The 27,649-nt window shown below is 39.9% G+C and overlaps 2 protein-coding genes across 3 annotated transcripts in view; both read left to right on the top strand.

The window, feature by feature from the left end:
• The window catches only part of LOC141114290 (NXPE family member 1-like), a 73,461-nt gene extending 54,122 nt beyond the window's left edge, over nt 1-19,339 (top strand). For both annotated transcript variants that reach the window (XM_073607894.1, XM_073607892.1), the window contains 3 exons: nt 5,621-5,679; nt 9,404-9,622; nt 18,529-19,339. In XM_073607894.1, the coding sequence (XP_073463995.1) occupies nt 5,621-5,679; nt 9,404-9,622; nt 18,529-19,064 (814 nt within the window). In that variant the 3' untranslated portion in view covers nt 19,065-19,339. The remainder of the gene's footprint in view (nt 1-5,620; nt 5,680-9,403; nt 9,623-18,528) is intronic.
• LOC141114291 (NXPE family member 4-like) overlaps nt 1-27,649 on the top strand; it is a 105,786-nt gene that overhangs the window by 27,303 nt on the left and 50,834 nt on the right. The window lies entirely within an intron of this gene.

Below are 27,649 nucleotides of genomic sequence, written 5' to 3'. Positions count from 1 at the left end.
AGAATGGTATATCAAAGTGAACAACATAAACGTATACTTTATGTGAGTATCTTGGGTAACAAATCAATAGTAACGAATGCAATTATGCTGGCTAAGGATATTTGTTAGTAAGAAAAATGCAAAGAAACACAATGTAGTTAAATGCAGTCAAACCCTTGTTCACTCAATTAATACCTATGTGAACAGGCAGCAGAAAGGAAGGGAACCGACTTTTGACTATGTCAGTCCACTCCGTTCTGTACCTCAGCCCACAGGCACTTAACACTAATGCCCCGTAAACACGATCAGACTTTCCGACAACAAAACCGTGGATTTTTGTTCAAAGGTTGTTGGCTAAAACTTGTCTTGCATACACACGGTCACACAAATGTTGGCCAACAATTATGAACGTAGTGACGTACAAGACGTACGGCGAGCCGATAAAAAGGAAGTTCAATAGTCATGCGTCACCATTTGGGCTCCTTATGCTAATGTTGTGTTTGGTGAGCATTGCTTCCAAGCATGCGTGGACTTTTGTGCGATGGACTTGTGTACACACGGAAAGTCCGACAACAAAATTTGTTGGCGGAAAATTTGAGAACCTGCTAGCCAACGTTTGTTGGTGGAAAGTCCGACAACAAATGTTCGATGGACCATACACACAGTCGGACTTTCCGCCAACAAGCTCACATCCAACATTTGTTGTCGGAAAATCTGATCGTCTGTACGGGGCATAAGGCAAATAGCAAAACATTCAGCGAACTTTTGGATTTGTATCTTGACTGGCTCCTTTAAGCAGAGTCCCAAATAGCTGAAAGAAACCCCTGTAAGTTCAATGACAATAGTCACTTGCAAAGATTGGGGGGTGGGAGAAACAAAAAGGGTTAAAGGTAGCTCCGTCTTAAAGATAAAGGTTGTAGGTCTTCAGCTAGCACTTAAAGAACTGTGAATGAGGCAATCCTGAATGGTAGAGCAGAACAAATCAGCTGGTATGATTTTAGCCTGAAGAGGATGCAGAATCTTCCTGTGTAGTTTGAGTACAAAGTGATCACTGTGACTGTTTTCCTTTAAAGGTATTGTATCCTGTGATACTACAGGTACCAGCAATGTAAATAAAGACAATGGTGTCTGTATACAGTGTCTATGTAGCTGGATGGGCAGGTGCCCGCTCACCGATACTGATGATGATGAAGATGGCTTTACAGGGTCTCCCTCAGGGTCCTGGCTTAGGGGATGATGTCCGACCATCCGTCTGGTGTAGATGCGGTGTAAATGGAGCAGGAGCGGCCTCCAGGCTGCCGCCAGTCAGTAAGGCGATGCTGACCGCAGATGCCCCTTTGAACACCTGCTTGATGGCTCTTTCTTGCACAGGCTGCGAATCAGTCACAGCACACTCAGACACAGACACCCTGCTTGCAGATCCAGGCTGGGGTCCCAAGAGAGCGATCTAGGCCTAGACCAGACTTTTTTATATGCTCTCTCAGCAGTCTGTTCTCTCCCAGCTGGATGGTAGTTGTCATTCAAACCCGTCCTACTAGAAGTAAAACCCCAGCATACTGGACTAAACATCCTACGATGCTTTACTCTGCTCAGTGCTCTAACTTTAGGAAATGTCAATATGGAGTCCAGGCCAACACTAGGGGGAAACAACTCCACAACAATAGTACTGCACATTGTCCTCTGAATTGCAGGCAATGATAGCCAGCTCCTGGCTACATGTTCATTATTTAAAATACAGAATGTTTAAAGTGGAGTTCCAGTCATATTTTTGGTTAATAAAAGTCAGCAGCTACAAAAAGTGTACCTGCTGACTTTTAATAAACAGCCACTCACCTGTCCCACAATCCAGCAGCGCACTCACCCCAGCCGTGTTCTCCCCGTGTCCTCCCTCGGTGGCGCCAGCATCTCTACTATGGGCACCCACTTTTGACAGCTTGTGGCTTCACAGCTGGGTGCCCACCGCATGTGGGAGTCGTGCTGCACTTGGTGACTGGTCCTGCAGTCTTCTAGGACCTGTCACGTGTCCCAGAAGACTTTAGGAGGGAGAACTTCTGCTTCCCATCGCCTATGTGACTGGAACGGAAGTGGGAGTAGGTACCTGTCAAAATCAGGTACCTGCTCGCCCCCTCCTCCCCAAAAGCTCAGTTTCACAAACAGGAGCTGGGGAGGAGGCCCTAAAGCGGAACTTCCTCTTTTGGGTGGAACTCCGCTTTAGCTATTCTTAAAAGGTGATTATAGTCCCCCTTAATGTAACATTGAAGCTTAGTTTTTTTCCCCCTTTAACCAAAATCTAGAAGGTTTTACCCCCTTCTTGACCAGACCATTTTTTGCTATTCAGTGCTGCGCTACTTTAACTGGCAATTAGGTTGTCATGCAAAGCTGTACCCGAACAATATTTAAATCATTTTTTTACACAAATAGATATTTCTCTTGCTGGTATTTGATCACCACCACTGGCTATTCAGTGCTGCGCTACTTTAACTGGCAATTAGGTTGTCATGCAAAGCTGTACCCGAACAATATTTAAATCATTTTTTTACACAAATAGATATTTCTCTTGCTGGTATTTGATCACCACTGGGTTTTTTTATTTTTTGTGATATAAACAAAGAAAGACCAAAAATTTTGAAAAAAACAAACAATATTTTCTACTTTCTGCTATAAAAGATATTCAATTAAAAAAATGTAAAAAGTCAAATTTCTTCATAAATTTAGGCCAATATGCATTCTGCTACATGCCTTTGGTAAAAAAGAAAATCCCAATACGTTTCTATTGATTGGTGTTTGCAGTTTGATTGAAAGTTATTGCATCTGCAAACTATGTTATACTCTAGATACTATATATATATATATATATATATATATATATATATATATATATATATATATATATATATATATATATATATATATATATATATATATATATATATATTTTTTATACTAGTAATGGCAGTGATCAGAGACGTATAGTGATACTAAGATACTGTGGCGGACAACCTGACACTAACTGATTCTTTGTGGAAACTGACTAACTGTCACTGACATCTCCAGTGACACTTATGCCCTGTACACACGACCAGTTTTGCCGTCAGAATAAACTCTGAAGGTTTTTCTGACGGAGTTCCAACGAAATTCCGCTCAAGCTGTCTTGCATACACACAGTCGCACCAAATTCCGACCACCCAGAACGCGGTGACGTATAACACATACGACGGGACTAGAAGACGGAAGTTCAATAGCCAGTAGCCAATAGCTTCCATCTCGTACTTGCTTCAGAGCATGCGTCATTTTTGGTACATCAGAACAGCATATAGATGATCGGTTTTCCCGAAAATTTAGAACATATTCTCTTTCTAGGTCCGTCAGAATTTTCAACGTAAAAAGTCTGATGGGGCATACAGATGATCGGAATATACGATGAAAAGCTCCCGTCTGACTTTTTCTGTTGGACATTCCGCTCGTGTGTACATGGCAATACAGGCACATGATTGTGCCTGTATGAGCTGACCTGCAACAGTAACTGTACTGCAGCGGGTCGGCAGGCAGTTAAAATAACAAACATGTTATACTCACCTGCTCTGTGCAATGGTTTTTCCACAGAGCAGCACTGATCCATCCTTGGGTCCCTCTCCAGCGCTCCTGGCTCCTCCTCTTTGGCGAGTCCCCCCTATAGAAAGCGTATTCCTATGGGGGCACTGTTGTTAGATAGCTCCCAAGTATAATAAATATAAATACATTATTAAAATGTATACATTTATAATAATGTCATAGTACATACAGTATATGTAAAAAATATATATTTATATAATAAAAAATTCATAATAATTATTAATATTACTCGTAATATAATAGGTTATATTTATTATTGGCCTTGGAGTTATTGCTTTGACATATATTTTTGGTTGAATAATGATTTGATTTGGTATATTTCTATTGGCAGATAGCATGTCTAATTTTATTTGTTTTCTTTTTTTTAATGCACAGTAAAGAAATTGTGTAGAATAATACTTGGCTATGTGTTTTACTTCAAATTACATTTTGGGAGTAGGCAGTTACATTTTAAAAATACAATGTAAAATTAACAAGGGACACCAACATAGTTGTATCTTTGATCTTAAAAACTACGGGATAATGGTGTTGTGTTAACTTGACCAAGTAAAAAAATAAAAAGCATAATAATATTATTCTTGATATCACTAGAAAAAAAAAGCGTTTGCAATAACTCCATTAGTATCACCAGCAAAGCAGCTTCATTATTATCCCATTAAAGAATAAGAGAATGTGCGCTGGATGTCGACATTTCATAATTTGCCGCGTCACGTCCTTGCTTCCGAGCATGCGTGTTTGTACTTTGGACTTTTGTCCGATGGACTTGTGTACACACGCTCGGAAAATCCGACAACAGACCGTTGTCCGTGGAAAATTTTAAAGCCTGCCATCCAACATTTGTCCATGGAAAATCTGACAACAATTGTTCCATGGAGCATACAAACAGTCGGATTTTCCGCCAACAGCCTGTCATCACACAATTCCCGTCGGAAAATCCAGTCGTGTGTACGAGACTTTAGGGAGCCTTCAATATAACAGTATTTGCAAATAGTACTGTTCCAAGCTGACTTATGGTTACACCACCAGTTGTGTGTGCTCTAGCCAAAAGTGTCCCTTCTTTATCATCTTCAATAAACTTTTTTGCATACTGAACAGCTCATTACATCATTACAGGTAAACACCGTCCACCAGACCCTGCTCCTTCACCGCCATCACATTTTCTCCCATCTTACTATTATTCTCATCTTCTAGAAGGACTTGGATTTTGAAAAAATAAAAGCAAAGAATTCCATAGTTCCAACTCCACATCTTAGTGAAGACTCACACCCTTACACTGAGGCTTGAGAGGGAGTTTGTATGGCAAAGAAACATGTGACAAGATGTTTCAGTCCCAGATGAAGCTTCTGATGATGCCTGGTGAATTTGGTTACTTGAGTTTAGGGAAACTGTAGATTAAAGCTAAATTCTGGGCAAGAAGTTAAATACAAAAAAGTCCAAAACTTTCCATGGTGTGATATTTTAAAAATGCTTTAGTAAAAACAGTGAAATCCTTATATGCATGTGTGCTATAACTGGTACAAGATGACATGCTCAAGACAATCTTGCCACTCTGTGGATTGCGGCTTTGTTGGCAAGAAATTCCACTTGCCAAGTACTGTACTGGTGCATTGATGTTATCTGTTTACCTGCTCAACATGTTCTGTCCAATGATGGACTTTTAGAATCACCTTGAAATAGTATTGGGATGTATATATTGTGGGTAGAGAGCTGTGACCACTAACTAATACACAGTTAGTTAGAATACAAATACATGAGAACGGTTTTGCCGTATTTTTTATTCTGTTCATCAATTTTGCCAAGCCTGGCAGACTGTGGCGATTGCACCAGGCTGAAAAAGAATATGAATTCAGCCACCACCTCTAAGAACTGGTAAGGTGCAATATAATACATTTTCATTTTTAGGTTTATATAAACTTTTTGGGGGCAATGGGGCGGGACCCATTGGATATACAGTACATACAATAAAAGGATATTAGCACCACTGTAATAGTTAATGTATTTCTTGTTTTTTCATTATTCGTAATTAAAGGATCCATGGCGTAGAAATTCCCAAACAAGTTGAAAGAATTGATGTTTTAAAGTGCCCAAGTAAGTCTACATTTTTACATTATTTTTATTGTTGGACAATTGAAAGGAGATTGTACAGTCAGATGTAATACTTACGCAAGCAAACATTTGGGGGTAAAGTGTACGTTAGGATGTATCTGAAATTCCAAATTATTATAGGAACAAATTTTAAAAAATGTGAAATAGATTATAACGATAAGAAATTTTGTTCAAATTCAAATAGATTTTGAAACAAATTCTAAATCGAAAATTTGAAATATAAATATATTGCTAACTACAGATATTGCTGATTTCCTTCAAAACAGTGTACAAGTGCACCTAAAAGAATTGATGTTGTTTTTAAGCCAAAGGATATCGAAATATTGATTTAATTTTGATGTTTCTTCTGTTCACTCACTTACTTTTAAAATTGATAAAAATAAAGTAAAATATCTATTTTTGAAATCATTCTTATTTTACAATTTTTCTTTATACTTTTCTAAAACTTTTGCATAATACTTTAAATGTTGAAGTACGGTATTTTTTATAACTTAGAACACTTCACAACTTCTGAATAAACTTTAATAATACCAAGAAATTAACATGTCAAAAATCAAACTATCAATATTTCTGGTAAATGAATCATTTTAGCATCATTTGTGTCCAGATCAACATACCCTACATAACCTAGGACCCCTCAATTTATTCAGTTGGAATCTTATTATTAAAGTTTGAATCCCTCCCGCAAATGATTGTGTTTTCCCGGTGGGGGTGGGGATGCTGGAAACCATCCCTACCAGGAGAACTCACAGTAAATATTGCTATCGGCTATAGCCGCTGGCAATAATCACGTGAAAAATCCAACGTGCTGTTTGATGGATCGACTTGAGTACAATGACCCTGCCCATAGATGGTTTGAATCTTGGCTGGTCCCTGCTGAACCGCCCAAGATTCAAACCATCTATGGCCGACTTTACTGTAAGTACAAACAGAGAACAGTAAAGCCATAGAACTTTTATAGTAAATGTAGGTAGAACTTGCAAGCAGACACAGTTTGAGAATAAAAAACAACGGTGGCGTACTTACATAGTAAGTACAGCAACAAGCTCAGACTAGACCATCAAACCCAACCAGGTATGGTCAAAAAATAAATAGAAATTGGGTGCGCTAATTTCAAGAGTACCAATCCAATAGGTTAGAACCTATTTCCTATCTATTGTAATCTATTGTACAGTACATATCCAATCCATTACCATTACTAATATTTAACTCATTGGATCTTCTTAAATGGCATTGTACAGTGCATCCGGAAAGTAATCACAGCGCTTCACTTTTTCCACATTTTGTTATGTCACAGCCTTATTTCCAAATGGATTAAATTCATTATTTGCCTCAAAATTCTACAAACAATACCCCATAATGACAACATGAAACAAGTTTGTTTGAAATCTTTGTAAATTTATTAAAAATAAAAAAAAATTAAAAAATCCCATGTACATAGGTATTCACAGCCTTTGCTCAATACATTGTTGAAGCACCTTTGGCACCAATTACAGCCTCAAGTCTTTTTTAATAAGATGCTACATACTTGGCACACCTATTTTTTAGGCAGTTTCTCCCATTCTTCTTTGCAGGACCTCTCAATCACCAACCGGTTGGATGGTGAGCGTTGGAGCACAGCCATTTTCAGATCTCTCCAGAGATGTTCAATCGGGTTCAAGTTTCGCATCTGGCTGGGCCACTCAAAGACATTCACAGAGTTGTCCTAGAGCCACTCATTTGTTATCTTGGCTGTGTGCTTAGGGTCGTTGTCCTGTTGAGCGATGAACCTTTTCCCCAGTCCGAGGTCCAGAGCACTCTGGGGCAGGTTCTCATCAAGGATCTCTCTGTACATTGCTGCATTCATCTTTCTCTCAATCCTGACTAGTCTCCCAGTTCCTGCCACTAAGAAACATCTTTACAGCATGATGCTTAACTGTAGGGATGATATTGGCCAGGTGATGAGTGTTGCCTGGTTTCCTGCAGACATGACGCTTGCCATTCAGACCAAAGAGTTTAATCTTTGTTTCCTCAGACCAGAGAATTTTGTTACTCATGTTCTGAGAATACTTCAGATACCTTTTTGTCAAACTCCAGGCGGGCTGTCATGTGCCTTTTACTGAGGAGTGGCTTCCATCTGGCCACTCTACCATACAGGCCTGATTGGTGGAGTGCAACAGAGATGGTTGTTCTTCTGGAAGATTCTCCTCTCTCCACAGGGAAATGCTAGAGCTCTCTCAGAGTGAACATCTGGTTCTTGGTCACCTCCCTGACTAAGGCTATTCTCCCCCAATAGCTCAGTTTGGCTGGGCGGCCTGCTCTAAGAAGAGTCCTGGTCGTTCCAAACTTCTTTCATTTACGGATGATGGAGGCCACTGTGCTCATTGTGACCTTCAAAGCTGCAGAAACTTTTCTGTACCCTTCCCCAGATATGTGCTTTAAAACAATCCTGTCTCGGAGGTCTACAGGCAATTCCTTGGACTTCATGGTTTGGTTTGTGCTCTGACATGCACTGTCAAATGTGGGCCCTTATATAGACAGATGTGTTCCTTTCCAAATCATGTCCAATCAACTGAATTTACCACAGGTAGACTCCAATCAGTGGAAACAGGATACACCTGAGCTCAATTTTGAGTGTCATGGCAAAGGCATGTGATTCTTTTTATTTCTTTATTTTTAATAAATTTGCTAAAATTTCAAACAAACTTCTTTCATGTTGCCATTATGGCATATTGTTTGTAGAATTTTAAATAAAATATAAATTTAATCCATTTTGGAATAAGGCTGTAACATAACAAAATGTGGAAAAAGTCAAGTGCTGTGAATACTTATCAGATGTACTGTATATGTATAAAATACTCATTTTAATGCTCCTTGTTTTCCCCAACCTTTTTCTGGCAGCAGTGGATAGTGTAAACATTTGAAGGCATAACATACTTGTAATGACTATACTCAACTTAACTGTTATGTATGTATGTGTGTCTTAATGTATACAAAGTATCTTTGATCGTGTGAGTTTCATGTTAGTAATAGTAATTACATTTTTATACAATGCATAAAGTTGCAGTCATAATTTCCAGAAGAAGAATTTAGTGGTATTTCATGAATAGCTCAAGGTGTTTGGGGACCAACACATGTTGATATTCTTATAGTTCAACAATTTTTATATAGAACAATGATGATAAATTATCTATGATTTCATGTCACATATACCGTTGGGCCCATAATGGAGGCTTTTATGTTGTGAAAACGTATTTTTATCAGATAAAATCTCAAACAATCTATGAACAAGTACCTAACTAATTTTCAGATATTCAAATCAAATCGATATCAATTATAATAAAATTGAATTTGATTTGAATACAACTGAAAATTTAAAATCGAATTGAAAGCGAAAAAATGAAACCAAACGAATTAAGAAAACAAATCATTCTAACATAACGAATGTAACTAAATATAATCAGCCTGTGTTCACTGATGTAAGGGGGACCTGATGTAAAGGGGGCTCATTTATTTATAAAAACTAATTTCTGTTGGCCCGGGACCATTTGTAAAATATACTGTAACCCTTGGCAACTCCAGCTCTACTCCAAAACTACGAAAAGGCTGCAGTTATACTTTCATATTTCATTATAGATTCCATTTAGAATTTAAAGTCATGCTTACATAGACTATAAAAAAGACCAAAAACCTTTTAAACTTAATTGTTAATGCGATTCTTTTTCAGAAACTCCTATGACTGTGACTTCAAAATGCCAAATTGGGACCTCTCTTCCCTTCCCTAGTGGTTATTTTATGAAGGGCCAATGGTTCCCCTCACATTGCAATCTTTCTTCCTATGAGCCCTTGTTAAACGTAACTAAATGTTTGGCTGGAAAAATGATATATTTGATGGGCGATTCAACACTCCGCCAATGGATAGAATACTTCCCAAAAGTCCTAAAGAGTAAGTATTCATATTGGGTTTTGAAATTTGAAAGCATAACCCCAGGGAACACGTGACTTAAAGTGGAGATCCACCCAAAAGTAATCTGATTCCTCCCCCCCTCCGGTGCCACATTTGGCACTTTTTGGGGGGAGCGGGTACCTGTTTTTTACAGGTACCCTATCCCCACTTCCGGGAGACTGGGCCACGGCGAAATACATCAGCAGCTCGGCCCTCCTCCGCCTCTCTCCCCTTCTGCCGGGCAAGTGAGAGAGCACAGCGCACTTTGCGCATGCGCAGTAGGGACATGCCCGTGAAGCCGAAAGGCTACACTGCAGGTTTCCTCACCAGCAATGGCGGCAGCAGCACCTGACCAGCCAATGCAAACATCGGCTGTGGTGCCGACATCGCTGGACTCCAGGACAGGTAAGTGTCCTAATGTTAAAAGTCAGCAGCTACAGTATGTTTAGCTTCTGACTTTTAATTTTTAAAGGGGCGGGCGGAACTCTCTTTAAATAGTGAGCTTCTAATGGTCTCCAGGTGACACATTATCAAAAAGTCTACTTAATTTACCATAATCTACTTCAGCTTTAATTGTGCAAGCACTTGGGCAGCACTGTAGCTTCTTGTAATTGTCAGAAACCATGATCAGACCGAAGTACAGTTAAATCACACTTGTTTAATAAAAAAAAATAAATAGAACAAACATAGTCAAAACATAGCCAGAGTTCAGGAACCGGAACGGATAGTCAGACAAGCCACCCGTCAGGGAGCCGGAGATGAGCGTAGTAAAACAGCAAGCAGGATCTGGAGCCAGAAGGGATGTCAGCCAAGCAAGTCTTTTAACAGGAATGCAGGAGAGCGTCTCTGTGATGTTGACTAAGGTGAAGGCAGAGATCCTCTCGGCTGGATGGCCTAAGTAGGCAGGACTGATGAGCAGGATATCATCAACAGCTGGGTACCTGTGGAGAGTGAGGAGCTGGCAATTAGCCGACAGCTGAGCAGCCAGCTCAGAGAAGGAAGGGCTGAGCCCAGCCCTGACAGTAACATGCTTCTCTGCCATGCAACTTACCTTTCAGAGTAAGGTGACCTGATTTTCCAAATTAAATCTGGGGATAGCCTACTGACCAGTGGCAGCTGTTGCTCCATTTTGGGGGTGGCGGGTCTATTGTTTGACTCCCCAGTTGGTTGGTCCCCCACCAAATTCCCCCCGTCACTCACTCATTCGTCTGTCTTTCCGCCCCACCAGCACTACACTTATCCCTGTGGGAGGTGGGATCCAAGACCAGGGGAGCCGAGCCGAAATGTCAGGCACACCTGGATGACATGCCCGCCTGGATGATGTGGGAGGAAGGAGAATGGAAGCCTGTGCTTCTCCTCTCAGCCAATCGGCTCTCAAGACTTGATTCCTGAGTGGCCGGGAGGAGAATCAGGAAGACAATAGCGAATATTATTTTGCTATAGTCATACAAGTGGGTGGGCTCGGAGCGCAGTGCTCTGTGCCCCAAGCCCACCTTTTTTTATGCCAATTAGAGTTTCTGGCTCTAATCATGTGCTTTGAAAATAAAAACCCATTGGAATCCATGCGTCCAGCGCCCTGCATGTAAATTATGGGCCGGTCAATCAATTAGGGGCCCCATGGATTAGGGGGGTGGCGCCCCTGCACCTCATATAGACAGGCCCCCACTGCTACTGACTACACCCATTTTAATTCAGGGTGGGGGGTAATAGTGGCATGTGACATGCACCACAACAAATGCTTAAATGGGCATGGTTTAACCATTTGCCGCCAAATCGTGTACCTGTAATCATGTAATCATGTACTATTGTATTGTAAGTGGCTGTACTGCAGTGATGCAACTGCAGGCATCACCTCGGTACCATTTTTAGAGCTGATGGTCGACTCTCTATTAGCAACAACCAATTCAGCTAAGAAGCTGCTCGGCTGTTATTACAAGCAGCGGGAGGAGACTCCCCCTCCCTCCCAACGCCTTCTGCCTCTTGCCTGGGCTCTCCCCTTCCACCACAGGACCCGAGTGACCACCCGGCATGTCCGCTGGCTGGCCAGAGACGCGAACAAAGCCAAAATCGGCCCCCCAGGGGACATGTATCAATGTAAAAAAAAGTTTTAAAAACTGAAGTTTTTTCAGGAGCAGTGATTTTATTAATGCTTAAAGTGAAACAATAAAAATGAAATATTCCTTTTAAATATCATGCCTGGGGGGTGTCATTTTTCTGCCTGTAAAGTAGTGCATCTTTCCCATGTTTAGATCAATACCACAGCAAAATGAAATTTCTAAAGGAAAAAAATCTCATTTAAAACTGCTTGTGGCTGTAATGAATTGTCGGATCCCGGCAATATAGATAAAACTCATTGGAAAAAACGGCATGGGCCCCCCCCCCTAGTCCATTACCAGGCCCATTGGGTCTGGTATGAATATTAAAGGAAACCCCGCAAAATTAAAAAAAAAAAAACGTGTGGGGGTCCCCCCAAAATCCATACTAGGCCCTTCAGGTCTGGTATGGATTGTAAGGGGAACCCTGTGGAGTTCACCAGAGCTTCACAGGTTGCCAGTGGAGTCCTCTTCCACTCCTCCATGATGACATCACGGAGCTGGTGGATGTTAGAGACCTTGTGCTCCTCCACCTTCCGTTTGAGGATGCCCCACAGATGCTCAATAGAGTTTAGGTCTGGAGACATGCTTGGCCAGTCCATCACCTTTACCCTCAGCTTTTTTAGCAAGGCAGTGGTCGTCTTGGAGGTGTATTTGGGGTCGTTATCATGTTGGAATACTGCCCTATGGCCCAGTCTCCGAAGGGAGGGGATCATGCTCTGCTTCAGTATGTCACAGTACATGTTGGCATTCATGGTTCCCTCAATGAACTGTAGCTCCCCAGTGCCGGCAGCACTCATGCAGCCCCAGACCACGACACTCCCACCACCATGCTTGACTGTAAACAAGACACACTTGTCTTTGTACTCCTCACCTGGTTGCCGCCACACACGCTTGACAACATCTGAACCAAATATGTTTATCTTGGTCATATCAGACCACAGGACATGGTTGCAGTAGTTCATGTCCTCAGTCCGCTTGTCTTCAGCAAACTGTTTGCGGGCTTTCTTGTGCATCATCTTTACAATAGGCTTCCTTCTGGGACGACAGCCATGCAGACCAATTTGATTCAGTGGGGGCGTATGGTCTGAGCACTGACAGGCTGACCCCCCCACCCCTTCAACCTCTGCAGCAATGCTGGCAGCACTCATGCATCTTTTTCCCAAGACAACCTCTGGATATGACGCTGAGCACATGCACTCATCTTCTTTGGTTGACCATGGTGCGGCTTGTTCTGAGTGGAACCTGTCCTGGTAAACAGCTGTATGGTCTTGGCCACCTTGCTACAGCTCAGTTTCAGGGTATTGGCAATCTTCGTATAGCCTAGGCCATCTTTATGTAGAGCAACAATTCTTTTTTTCAGATCCTCAAAGAGTTCTTTGCCATGAGGTGCCATGTTGAACTTCCAGTGACCAATATGATAGAGTTAGAGCTAATACATCAAATTTAACACACCTGTTTGCCATTCACACCTGAGACCTTACAACACTAATGAGTCACATGACCCCGGGGAGGGAAAATAGCTAATTGGGCCCAATTTGGACATTTTCACTTATTGGTGTACTCACTATTTTTGCCAGCGGTTTAGACATTAATGGCTGTGTATTGAGTTATTTTGAGGGAACAGCAAATTTACACTGTTATACAAGCTGTACACACTACTTTACATTGTAGCAAAGTGTCATTTCTTCATAGTTGTCACATTAGAAGATATAATAAAATATTTACAAAAATGTGAGGGGTGCACTCACTTTTGTTAGATACTGTGTGTATATATATATATATATATATATATATATATATATATATATATATATATATATATATATATATACAGTTGTGCTTATAAGTTTGCATACCCTGGCATAATTTGTGGTTTCTTGGCCATTTATGAGAGAATGTGAATGATAACACAAAAACGTTTCTTTCACTCATGGTTGGTGTTTGGCTGAAGCCATTTATTATCAATCAACTGTGTTTACTCTTTTTATATCATAATGACAACAGAAACTACCCAAATGACCCTGATCAAAAGTATACATACCCCAGTTCTCAATACCGTGTATTGCCCCCTTTAACATCAGTGACAGCTTGAAGTCTTTTGTGGTATTTGTGGGTGAGGCTCTTTATCTTCTCAGATGGTAAAGCTGCCCATTCCTCTTGGCAAAAAGCCTCCAGTTCCTGTAAATTCTTGGGCTGTCTTGCATGAACTGCACGTTTGAGATCTCCCCAGAGTGGCTCAATGATATTGAGGTCAGGAGACTGAGATAGTCACTTCAGAACCTTCACTTTATTCTGCTGTAGCCAATGACAGGTCGACTTGGCCTTGTGTTTTGGATCATTGTCATGTTAGAATGTCCAAGTATGTCCCACGCGCAGCTTCCTAGCTGATGAATGCAAATATTTCTCCAGTATTTTTGTTAACATACTGCATTCATCTTGCCGTCAATTTTGACCAAATTTTCTGTGCCTTTGTAGCTCACACATCCCCACAACATCAGCGATCCACCTCCGTGTTTCACAGAAGGAATGGTGTACCTTTCATCATAGGCCTTGTTGATGCCTCTCCAAATGTAGCATTTATGGTTGTGGCTAAAAAGTTAAATTTTGGTCTCATCACTCCAAATGACTTTGTGCCAGAAGGTTTGAGGCTTGTCTCTGTGCTGTTTGGCGTATTGTAAGTGAGATACTTTGTGGCATTTGCATAGTAATGGCTTTCTTCTGGCAACTCGACCATGCAGCCCATCTTTCTTCAAGTGCCTCCTTATTGTGCATCTTGAAACAGCCACACCACATGTTTTCAGAGAGTCCTGTATTTCACCTGAAGTTATTTGTGGGTTTTTCTTTGCATCCTGAACAATTTTCCTGGCAGTTGTGGCTGAAATTTTAGTTGGTTTACCTTTGGTTTTAAAGGAACCCCTTATTTTCCACTTCTTGTTTAGAGTTTGAACACTTTGCTGATTGGCATTCTCAATTCCTTTAATATCTTTTTATACAGTTCAACTACCTTTTCCTGCAGATCCTTTGAAAATTCTTTTGCTTTCCCCATGACTCAGAATCCAGAAACGTCAGTGCAGCACTGGATAAAAGATGCAAGGGTCTGTCAGGAGTCCAGAAACTCATTGACCTTTTATACACATACAACTAATTACAAACAAACAGATCACAGGTGAAGACCTTTAATAGCCATTCAAACCCCTTTGTGTCAACTTGTGTGTATGTTATCAGGCCATAATCACCAGGGTATGTAAATATTTGATCAGGGTCATTTGGGTAGTTTCTGTTGTCATTATGATTTAAAAAGAGTAAACACAGTTGATTGATAATAAATGGCTTCAGTCAAACACTAACCATGAGTGAAAAAAATGCTTTTGTGTTATCTTTCATATTCTCTGAAAAATGGCCAAGAAATCATAAATTCTGCCAAGGTAAGTAAACTTATAAGCACAACTGTATATATATATATATATATATATATATATATATATATATATATATATATATATACAGGCATACCCCACTTTTAAGTGCACAATGGGGTTTATTTACTAAAGCTGGAAAGTGCAAAATCAGGCTAATTTTTGTATAGAAACCAATGAGCTTCTAACCCCAGCTTGTTCAATTGAGCTTTTGTAATAAAACCTAGAAGCTCATTGGTTTCTATGCAGAAGTGAGCCTGATTTAGCACTTTCCAGCTTTAGTAAATAAACCCCATTGCGTACTTAAAAGTGGGGTATGCCTGTATATATATTTATATATATATATATATATATATATATATATATAGTGGCTTGCGAAAGTATTCGGCCCCCTTGAACTTTTCAAACTTTTGCCACATTTCAGGCTTCAAACATAAAGATATAAAATTTTTATTTTTTGTGAAGAATCACCAACAAGTGGGACACAATTGTGAAGTGGAATGAAATCTTTTGGATTTTTGAAGCTTTTTTAACTAATAAAAAAATGAAAAGTGGGGCGTGCAAAATTATTCGGCCCCCTTGCGTTAATACTTTGTAGAGCCACCTTTTGCTGCGATTACAGCTGCAAGTCGCTTGGGGTATGTCTCTATCAGTTTTGCACATCGAGAGACTGAAATTCTTGCCCATTCTTCCTTGCAAAACAGCTCGAGCTCAGTGAGGTTGGATGGAGAGCGTTTGTGAACAGCAGTTTTCAGCTCTTTCCACAGATTCTCGATTGGATTCAGGTCTTGACTTGGTCATTCTAACACCTGGATACGTTTATTTGTGAACCATTCCTTTGTAGATTTTGCTGTATGTTTGGGATCATTGTCTTGTTGGAAGATAAATCTCCGTCCTAGTTTCAGGTCTTTTGCAGACTCCAACGGGTTTTCATCCAGAATGGTCCTGTATTTGGCTGCATCCATCTTCCCCTCAATTTTAACCATCTTCCCTGTCCCTGCTAAAGAAAAGCAGGCCCAAACCATGATGCTGCCACCACCATGTTTGACAGTGGGGATGGTGTGTTGAGTGTGATGAGCTGTGTTGCTTTTACGCCAAACATATCGTTTTGCATTGTGGCCAAAAAGTTCAATTTTGGTTTCATCGGACCAGAGCACCTTCTTCCACATATTTGGTGTGTCTCCCAGGTGGCTTGTGGCAAACTTTAGACGAGACTTTTTATAGATATCTTTGAGAAATGGCTTTCTTCTTGCCACTCTTCCATAAAGGCCAGATTTGTGCAGTGTACGACTGATTGTTGTCCTATGGACAGACTCTCCCACCTCAGCTGTAGTTCTCTGCAGTTCATCCAGAGTGATCATGGGCCTCTTGGCTGCATCTCTGATCAGTCTTCTCCTTGTCTGAGCTGAAAGTTTAGAGGGAGAGCCAGGTCTTGGTAGATTTGCAGTGGTCTGATACTCCTTCCATTTCAAAATGATCGCTTGCACAGTGCTCCTTTGGATGTTTAAAGCTTTTTGTATCCAAATCCGGGTTTAAACTTCTCCACAACAGTATTACGGACCTGCCTGGTGTGTTCCTTGGTCTTCATGATGCTCTCTGGAGCAGGTGCATTTATACAGAGTCTTGATTACACACAGGTGGATTCTATTTATCACCATCAGTCATTTAGGACAACATTGGATCATTCAGAGATCCTCGCTGAACTTCTGGAGTGAGTTTGCTGCACTGAAAGTAAAGGGGCTGAATAATTTTGCACGCACCACTTTTCAGTTTTTTAATTGCTAAAAAAGTTTAAAATATCCAATAGATTTCATTCCACTTCACAATTGTGTCCCACTTGTTGGTGATTCTTCACAAAAAATTTAAATTTTATATCTTTATGTTTGAAGCCTGAAATGTGGCAAAAGGTTGAAAAGTTCAAGGGGGCCGAATACTTTCGCAAGCCACTATATATATATATATATATATATATATATATATATACAGGCATACCCCACTTTTAAGTACGCAATGGGGTTTATTTACTAAAGCTGGAAAGTGCTAAATCAGGCTCACTTCTGCATAGAAACCAATGAGCTTCTAGGTTTTATTACAAAAGCTCAATTGAACAAGCTGGGGTTAGAAGCTCATTGGTTTCTATACAAAAATTAGCCTGATTTTGCACTTTCCAACTTTAGTAAATAAACCCCATTGTGCACTTAAAAGTGGGGTATGCCTGTATATATATATATATATATATATATATATACTGTATATATATATATATATATATATATATATATATATATATATAATATTTTTTTCCCCTTTTTCATAAGCGATTACATACCCTCTGTTCTCAGCTGCAAGCATAAGAAGCTCAGAATGACAGAATGATGGGGGAGGAGAAACAGCAGTACACTAGTCTTTCCAACTAAAGGCTGTGCAGAGGATGTGTGTCAGGACAAGTCTGATCATTGGAGGCTAAAAAACTGACCACGGTGTGCTCTCATGCCTGGCATAGTCAGTTTTTATAGGAAAGCGAAGGGACTTTCAGAAACGCCAGGGATTTCAAACAAGGAAATCAATACAAAGAGAACAGGATACTTTTTCATACAAGTACATGGTACAGCAGGCACAGATCAGGATTAAGAAATGCTGGGTATGACATATTCTTTTCAGTCAGATTGCCTACTTAACAGTTGTCAAAGCCATCTTTCATTTGAAAGGGAATGCTGGACCCCTTGTTAAGATATATTTATACAAGAGCATGAATTTATCACTTATATAACACAGTACTAAACCACAACCGCACCTTATAAGTGCCCCTTCCCAGTGTTCGCATACCAACCTGAAATTTATTTCAGGGGAATACGCTGTACACAGACAATTATGAATCTCCTGAAGAAGCTATTATAGCGAAACATGTCAAGAAATATGTTTTTTGTACAGTGAATACATCGATAATTTGGTCTGATCAATATCTATTTTTATCATGAAGATTTTTATATCTTTTTTACTATATGTATTTAATAAAATTTGATATTTTTTTATATATGAAATAGTTATTATTTCTCCAGGCATATTAAAAGTCCCCCTTCCCATTTTTCCTAGTTCTTTAAATTAATTGGTAAGTGGTGCCTTTCTCCACTTATCTTTGGCTGATTTTTCCCTTTTTTTGCAAGTTTATCTTGATTGAGCTGCATGTTTTAACTTCAAATTATTACTGTTCTTGTATATGTTTAATGCTGTCATTTGTTACTTTTCTTTAAAAAGTTTGGAATCTAGTCTTCTGCTTAACAAATAATTCAAGAACTATGTAATGTTGGTGGATTTTGCCAAAGTCTGTTAAAATAGACTATTAAAAAATATATTTTTAAAAAGGCTTAATCTTTTTGATCTTTTTTTTAAATAGATCTGAGATTTTTTAACAACCACGTGTCTGGTTGGCACAGGACCCATGTGGCATATGACCTAGAAAACAACATCTTCATTCAATGGAAGAAACATGGACATCCATTTGTAGCTAAAATCTACTTCAGCGTCAAAGAGCATGCTTACATGGCCAATGAAATTGACCGGCTTGCTGGTGGCTCCAACACAATCATAGTTCTAACTATAGGACAGCACTTCCGGCCCTATCCTCTTCCCCATTTCATCAAAAGACTTTTCGCCATACGAAGTGCCTTAGAGAGCCTGTTTTTACGAAGTCCGGATACAAAAGTTGTCATAAAGTCTGAAAATAACAGGGACTATGGCCTTGACGTGGAGCGATTCAGTGACTTCCATGGTTACATCCAGTACCTCTTAGTAAAAGACATCTTCAGTGGACTTAATGTTGGGGTGATAGATGCTTGGGACATGTCCATAGCAGTTGACTCTCAAACTGGCCATCCACCGGAGTTTGTTGTTATGAATCAGATCAACTTGTTCTTGTCATATATCTGTTAGAAGTGAAAGATGGGATTGGTAAAAAAAAAAAAAAAAAATCATACAAGAAAACTACAAGTGACAAATACAGAAATTTTTCTTGTACGATACCAGATCGTACGATTTTTGTTTAATCCATACAGTTTTGTCTATATTCCCATTGCTTTCCTGGATTATAGGCTTCTCTGTAGCAGGTGGATACTGGATACATCACAGATAAGTAAACATGTTTGCCAGTACAATATTGATCTTCAATTGTAGTCCAAAACTTTTATTGTAGAGGGATCAACAGAATAAGTGCAACATTTCAGAGCCATGCAGGACCCCTTCATCAGGTATGTGATGACATCTCATCTCATCACCTGTCTGACGAAGGGGTCCTGCGTGGCTCCGAAATGTTGCACTTATTCTGTTGTGATGTGATCTCTCTACCAATCTCTGCTCTGCCCCACTGGGCTCACTGGAGCGCTGGACTGTAGAGGGGGTGGGAGAGGCCGGCTCAAGCTCTCAGCGGCTTGTCCTGGCATGTGGGCGGATCCCAACCATATGGTCACGATCTTCCCCAAGCCTGGACCGGTTCTGTGACGTCAGCTGACAGCGGGTCACAGTCCGCTCTCTACTGAAAACAGGTCACAGGAGTGCAGAACGGACTGCACTCCTGTCATCCACAGGAGAACTACAGCCAAATAAGCTTTGGCTGCACTTCTCCTTTAAGTACACTAGCTGCATTTAAAAATTCTAACTATTTTTATAATAGATACATAACTTCATTAACTGGGGTTTGTTGATATCTGCCTCATTTTCAGAAACCATGACATGGGTTTTATTTAAATTGTCTTATTATTTATTAGCGTGATTAGAAATCCTACTTTTAATGCTAGTTGCTGACTTTTGCTATTATAGCTTTTGGGTTAATATATGTAATTATATTTGATATATGAATTTCTTTTCTTTTCTTTTACGTGCCATTATTTCTATTTTTCCTACCATCTTTTGCTTTTAAGGGTAGAGGAGAGATTGAGGAAATCTCTCCATAAAAAGGACCTGTCATGTTTTATTGTTATTGCAAGGAATGTAAAGATCCCTTGCAATAACAATATAGCATGACAGGTCCTCTATATGGAGAGATCAGGAGACCCTAAATATCTCCTTTACTCTTAAAAGCAAAAGATAAAAAAAAAGTTTGATCTTTTGCTTTTAAAAAAAATGGCCTTGTTTACATGTGGCCGGAACCGGAAGTGACATCCTGACACTAAAAGTAATAAAAGTAATCACATTTTTTTTAAAGGGACAGTGCAAACATTTTCAAAATGATTTTATTGTATTAAAAAAAATGTTAAAAATGCCCGTGTCCCTGCGTGCTCATGCGCGGTGGTGAACGCATATGTAAGTCGCACCCACATAAGTAAACGGTGTTCGCACCACACATGTAAGGTATAGCGGCGAACGTCTGAGCGAGAGCAATAATTCTAGTGCTGGAGCCCCTCTGTAAACTGGTAACCTGTAAAAATGTTTAAAGCGTCACCTATGGAGATTTTAAAGTTCCGTAGTTTGGGGCCATTCCCTGAGCACGTGCAATTTTAAAGCTGGACATGTTAGGTATCTATTTACTTGGCATCACATCATCTTTCATATTATACCAAAAAATTGGGGTATATATTATGTTTTGTTTTTTAATTCATTCAAGTGTATTTTTTCCATTTGAAAAACCGCTGGGCAAAAACTGTGTGACATAAAAAATTGCAATGATTGCCATTTTATTCTCTGGGGTCTCTGCTAAAAAAATGTATGATTGGGGGGTTCTAAGTAATTTTCTAGCAAGAAATACAGATTTTTACTTGTAAAAAACAAGTGTCAGAAAAAGGCCTGGTCTAAAACTAATGTCTATCTAAAGTTAGCCAGCTTAAAGTGATTGTAAAGGTTTTTTTTTTTTTTTTTTAATGAATATTGGTTCATGGTATGGGTGAGTGATACACAACTTTACAGCACCACATCAATTGATATAAGAAACTTGTAAAAAAGGAACTGATCGAACTTTTAAAGATGAGTAATGCAAACAGTTATAGACTGTTAAAAATTCATCATTTATTAGTCCATAGCTCCCAACTGTCCCTGATTTTGAGGGACTGTCCCTGATTTGGAACAAAGTCTTTCTGTTCCTCTTTCCACCTCATTTGTCCCTCATTTTGGTCTGATCTATATAGTTGTATATAAAATGCACTATTTATCTATCCAAAAGGATTTACAGTGCTAAACCTTTCATCCAATTTTTAAATTGCTCCATTTGTAAATTTCAATAGCCAGTAGGAATAGTAGTGGTAAAAAAAGCACTTGTGGGATAAAGCAATCATTTTTTTTGTACAATTCTCCTTTAAAGGGGGTCTGGCAGGGTGTGTGTCCTATGCCTACATACTTTTGCTAATAGGTGTCCCTCATTCCTGTTTCAGAAAGTTGGGAGGTATGTTAGTTCACAATGTTAAAAACATTTCATAATAGTATCATACACATTCTTAACATAGCCTTGTTGTTCTCATTTCCATAGGTGTAACAGTGTAAACTCCCAACATGTTTCGCCCTGTGGGGCTTCTTCAGGGGAAGTGATAACCGCTAGTAATCTGAAAGCCTATAATGTATCATGTATTGAAGAAATAGATAAGTTTCACAACAATGTCAAATACCAGGCTTGCATGTGAGCACAGGAGGTACAGAAGGGCCAGAAATGTGTAATATTAATAGGAACCAAATGAGGGCACCTATTCAACAGAGGAGATGATAACTGGTTTTATAAAATCCTAAAGCTGTGTGTGCTCTGGATACAGACTGCCCACATGGCTTTGGCGAATATATAATATTAAATATAATTTAATCTTATATTAAAATAACAAACATGCTATACTTACCTGCTCTGTGCAATGGTTTTGCACAGAGCAGCCCCGACCCTCCTTTTCTCGGGTCCCCCAATGGCGCTCCTGGCTCCTCCTCTTCATCCAGTGAAACAGAGTTTGATTGACAGCAGAGAGAGCCAATGGCTCCTGCTACTATAGATCTGTCCTGTGAGGAGGGAGCCGCTGCCACTCATGCACAGCGCTATATCAGAATGGGGTTCAGGTAAGTATAAGGGGGGGCTAGGGGGATCCGAGTCACAGAAGGTTTTTTTACCTTAATGCATGGACTGCATTAATATAAAAAAAATGCTTAAGGCTTTACAACCACTTTATGACTACACTGTCTATAGGTTGACAGTGCTATTGTGTGATTTCACTGCAGAATGAACAGTGTTGTAACCCTGTTGAAACAAAAATAAGAATATTAGATCTACTGGTGGGGTCGACAAATAATAAAACTGTTACGGGGGTAATGTTTGCGCTAGTGACAGACTACATCCTATATGTAGTTTTGTCACACTCAGAAAACCCATAACATATTTTTTTTTTCATTGTACCTCCATAATTAAAGAGTATACATATGATTTATATGAAATTGGTGCACACCAAAAACACCAATATCGCAGCCTCTGTGAGGAATACTGGCAATATAACAAATATGATTAATCTAACTAGGCTAAAAATGGTCATCATTGGATTCTTTTCCTGACGAACAGCTTTTTTCTCTTTATGCAGGTTTTGCACACTCTTATTTTAAAACAGTCCCCATTCCTGGCAATTTTATATGACTGAGAAGTATTGATCCTGTGCTAAATTTTTAATGTCCACTCTGTTTAATTTGAGTTTTATGGAACTATGTGCGGACAGATTCTGCAACCTCCAAGTTGAACATACATTGTTCTTTACCTATGCGGCAAAAAGCAGATTTACTTTAACCATGCCTGCCTTCAATGCAGCATCATTTGATCCTCCATGCTGCTGCTTGGAGCAGTGGAAGCTATTCTGTGTAAACTAAGAGTTGTTCAGTTGCCCAGTCAATCAATATGAAACGTGATATCTTAATATCTTAAATTTACATTTTCAGTCAGCAGGTGGCACTCTAGGCTCCATGTCGCCAGCTTACCGTTCTATTCTTAACTGCTGTGTTGAAAAAAATTAAGTTGTTTACAGAGTTCAATAGTTCAGGCTGTATTTGTCGCAGACATATGAGTGAATGTTCTCTCTTCCTTACTGCTGCAAATGTTCAGCTAGAGAGAGATAAATACCATAGCAATAACAGCATTTAGCAAATGTGTAGTCAATTATATAGCGTTTCATATCAAAATACAGCTTTCTCTGCAGAGAAAATTGTACGTTCACAAATGACACATCCATTGTTGCCAGGAAATATCCTCATCTTAGATCTGGTAAGTTGCAATATGTTACTTTTTTGTTATTGGATTTAGATACAGGTCAAACTACAAAGCTGAGGTCCAACATGCAATCGGGTATCGAAACTGTGGGTTCCTTATCAAGCTATGTATCACTAGCTGACAATTCTTCCTTTGACATAGCAATGTTTCATATGCCCTTATAGTGCTGACTTTAATATTTTCTTACTATGACAACACAATTCTGTGATATCCTAGTACTCATCATGACATCATCACATGAATCCTTCATCCCATTTTGACATCCCAATGCCCAGAATGCAAACTTTGACATTTCACTATTTCATTGAGCACACCAACACCCAGGGCTGGATTTACCATTGGGCTTGACTGGCCTCAAGTCCATGGGCCCTGGCCAATAGGGGGCCCCGCGGGCCCCACCTGTTTCGAAAGCTGCCGAGAGCAGCCGAAAGCTCCAGAGAGCCGCCGAGAGTGGCCGATAGCCGTCGAAAGCCGCCGAGATACACAGGACATCCGGCTCTGTATCTCGGCGGCGCCATTTTTAAACTGAAAGGCTGCAATGACAAGGCAGCAATGACACTGGAGCAAGGCTACACTGACACTGTCAAGGATACACTGACACTGACAAGGCTGCAATGACACTGACAAGGCTGCAGATGGACACTGTTGAGGCTGCATTGATGGGCATTTAAATGTAAGTTTTTTTCCTTAAACTTCTCTCCTAAAAGTTTTTTTCCTTAAAATTACCTCCTAAACTTGGGGTGCTTGTTATACGTCGATAAATACGGCAATTATCATTTTATCCATTTTTATTGCTTTTATTAATCATGGACCCAGGATGAATACCAGTACAGTATCCCCCACTTATAAGCGTATATATTATCTACTTTTGTGAGTAGCCATTTGGCTGTTTTGTCTTGTCCAATTAAACAGAAGTTCTTTAATACTGCACTGAGTCTGGTACACCTTGTCCTTTTCTATTTTTGTTTTATAGAGCTGTGCATATGTATAGAAGGGTAGGGCCCAAAAGTGACTCAAGCCCAGGGGCCCCCACCACCCTGAGTCCTGCCCTGCCAACACCGACTATAACCTTACATCACAATGCTTTAGGCAGACATGTACCTAGTGACTCAAAGTATTGAAAGCAGAGACAGCCAAGCATAACATATTTTTAGAGGGAGGTCACCATGTATAGGTTTCCTTTAAAAAGTAAGCTATATGTTGATTGGATGCTATGCGTTGCTGCACTTTTAGGTTGGTAACAGGATCTCTTTCAATTATGTCCCCTCTTGGACACAGTGTTGGCTGCTAGCTGTCAGATCCAGCTTTTGCTGACAGCTCTGGTCCACCAATAATCAGAATCCAATCACATTGATTTCCTATCTTGTGATCACTATGCCAGTTATGGCACAGGGATCACATAGAAGCTGAGTCATACAATGAGAATGAATTTTCAACCATGACCTCTTTTAATCAAAACTTCAATTTCAACTGGCCTGCATCCCATTTAGATTACCTTGGAAATTACTTGGCTCATACCAAACTTTCTATACAACAAATTACAACCTAGCTCTCCATCTTAAAACTCTCATCTCTCCCTGGTCCCTCTTCAGTTTATTCTGGATAGGAAAAATCAATGGTATAAAAATGCCTAGATTGCCGAAATGTCTCTACTTGTTCTGCAGTCTTCCTACCCCTGTCCCATTTTACACACTTAAAGCCTTTCAAAATCATCTTATGAGGTTCTTGTGGTCTGACAAGGGGTTGATTTACTAAAGGCAAACCAGCTGTTCAATTTGCAAGGGACGTTGCACTTAGGATGATAGTTTTCTAGAGATCTTAGTGAATGAGATGAAGTTCTGCTGGCTTCCATTATCCAATCATGTGCAGGAAAATAATATATATTTTTTTATTTTCTATGCACGTGATTGGGTATTTGCAAAGTTGAATTTTCCCATATTCACGAAGCACTGGGGAAAATTCCCTTGCAATGTGCAGCTTTCCTAGTAAAGTGAACAGCCTGTTTGGCCCTAGTAAATCAACCCTCAACAGTCTCCAAATGCTAACAATCCTAAATACACAGTCCTATACCCACAGTTGATCCAGAGGAAGGCAAAAACCCCAGCAAAGCAAAATCCAATTTGCTCCAGCAGGGAAACAAATTCCTTCCTGATCCCCTAAGAGGTAATCGGATATTCCCTGGATCAACTTTACCTAACACTATACAGCTGCACAAAATACCCAATTGGTGTCTATATCTTTATCCACATCTAGAGAAGCTGCTCAGTGGGTAGACCTGGAAGCTTTATGCTGTTCCCCATTGCCCCCCCCCCCTCTTTATTCTTTCCCCTAGCACCCACCCCATTCATTACTCCTAACCATAAACCCTTTAATATGGCACATTTTAGCTATCTGGGACATCACTAAATACTTCAGTAAGCTTTGACCACACCTGCCCCTGCTACAACATTTGGGTAACCCATTATGCTTTCCTGGAATCACCTACTGTAGAGCCTTTTACTGGTGGCACTTCCACAAATTCCAGTATATCTATTCATTATCAATGTATGCTCCATTTATAGTTGGGAAGAAATTAGGGAGGAATTCCAAGCCCCCTCCTTCGGACTCCTTTTTGCTATGTTCAAATCAAACAACTTGGTGCTTGCAAATAGGGGCCTCACCATCCAAATATGGGGTAGATTTACTAAAACTGAAAAGTGCAGATTCTGGTGCATTTGTGTATGGTAGCCAATCAGCTTCTAACTTCAGCGAGCCTTTTACTGGTAGCACTTCCACAAATTCCAGTATATCTATTCATTATCAATGTATGCTCCATTTATAGTTGGGAAGAAATTAGGGAGGAATTCCAAGTCCCCTCCTTGGGACTCTTTTTGCTATGTTCAAATCAAACACCTTGGTGCTTGCAAATAGGGGCCTCACCATCCAACTATGGGGTAGATTTAGTAAAACTGAAAAGTGCAGATTCTGATGCATTTGTGTATGGTAGCCAATCAGCTTCTAACTTCAGCTTGTTCAATTAAACAACCTTGAAGCTGAAGGTTTCTAGGCAGAGATGCACTAGATTTTGCAATTTCTAGTTTTAGTAAATCAACCCCTATCTATTTTAGAGCTCTTCTGCTACCATGCACCTCCCTTTCCCAAACTGATCCCCATTATTTCTCTCTCCCCAGCTTAACTGTTTAACCAAACAAACTGAGCACACTTACATTTCCAAATGGGAAAGTGACCTTTAGTGCAGCAAAACCTTGAAAGGAGCAATTCACACAATTCATTGAAGTCCAACAACAAATAGATAAAATTTTGAGCAATGCCAACTGGTATCTACCAATAAAGGCAACGATTATTGATACTTTCAAAAAAGTTTTATTTGCTCGTTGACAGTGCATATTACAACAATGTTATCTCAGAACAATTATGGAACTTTGTTAGAACCACCTTCCCTAAAACAGTGACGTTTTATTCACTTCTTAAAATTCAGAAGAATGACAGGGACCCCCCGAGGAGACCTATTGTCTTGGGTAACGGTTCTATCATGAGAACCTGTCTAGAGTGGTGGATGAATACTTAAGATATTTTGTTACCGCTTTACACTTGTATGTTCGGAACACCATTCAATTTTTGCAAATAATTGAGGGCATACATGTGTCTGGTGGCTCAGTCTTGGCCACCATAGACGTGGATGCTCTTTACAGCTCTATACCACATGCCAAGGGGCTTGCATGTATTTGGAAAGTATTATCCTAGACCAGTCACCATAAAGAATCGTTCAACTAATTCATACTATTATCGCTTGAATATATTTTGAAGCATAATGTTTTTTTGTCCGATGGCCAGTGGTGCAGTGGGTGGCCATGGGCCCATGTTGCAGCTATGCCAACCTGTACCTAGGGGAATGGGAGCGGACCATATTTGAGGATGAGAACCTCTCTATGTACCTGTGCCACATTCTGATGGGGCACATAAACAACAGGCGTTGTATATCTCTTGCAATGTGGTTGTGGCTGCTACTACATAGGCAAAACAATACAAAAATTATGGCAAAGAATTTATCACCATATTTTGACTATGCAAAGCAGCAACCCCGACCTCCCACTAGGGAGACGTGTGGCATAAGTCCACCACAGCCTTTTTCCTAAAGTGTTTGTCCTAGTGCTGGATCAAATGCAATCGAGCTCATGGGGAGGAGACTCTAACAAGCTCCTCTTACAACGTGAGCTACGATGGATAGCCGACCTAAATGCTACTTTGAACCAGGTTTGAATGAAGCCTTTAATTTTAAACCTTTTTTACAAGGCTTCTCATCCGGTGG

This window comes from Aquarana catesbeiana, linkage group LG12, assembly GCF_042186555.1.
Source record: "Aquarana catesbeiana isolate 2022-GZ linkage group LG12, ASM4218655v1, whole genome shotgun sequence".
Taxonomy (NCBI): domain Eukaryota; kingdom Metazoa; phylum Chordata; class Amphibia; order Anura; family Ranidae; genus Aquarana; species Aquarana catesbeiana.
This window is presented reverse-complemented; position numbering and strand designations above follow the sequence as displayed.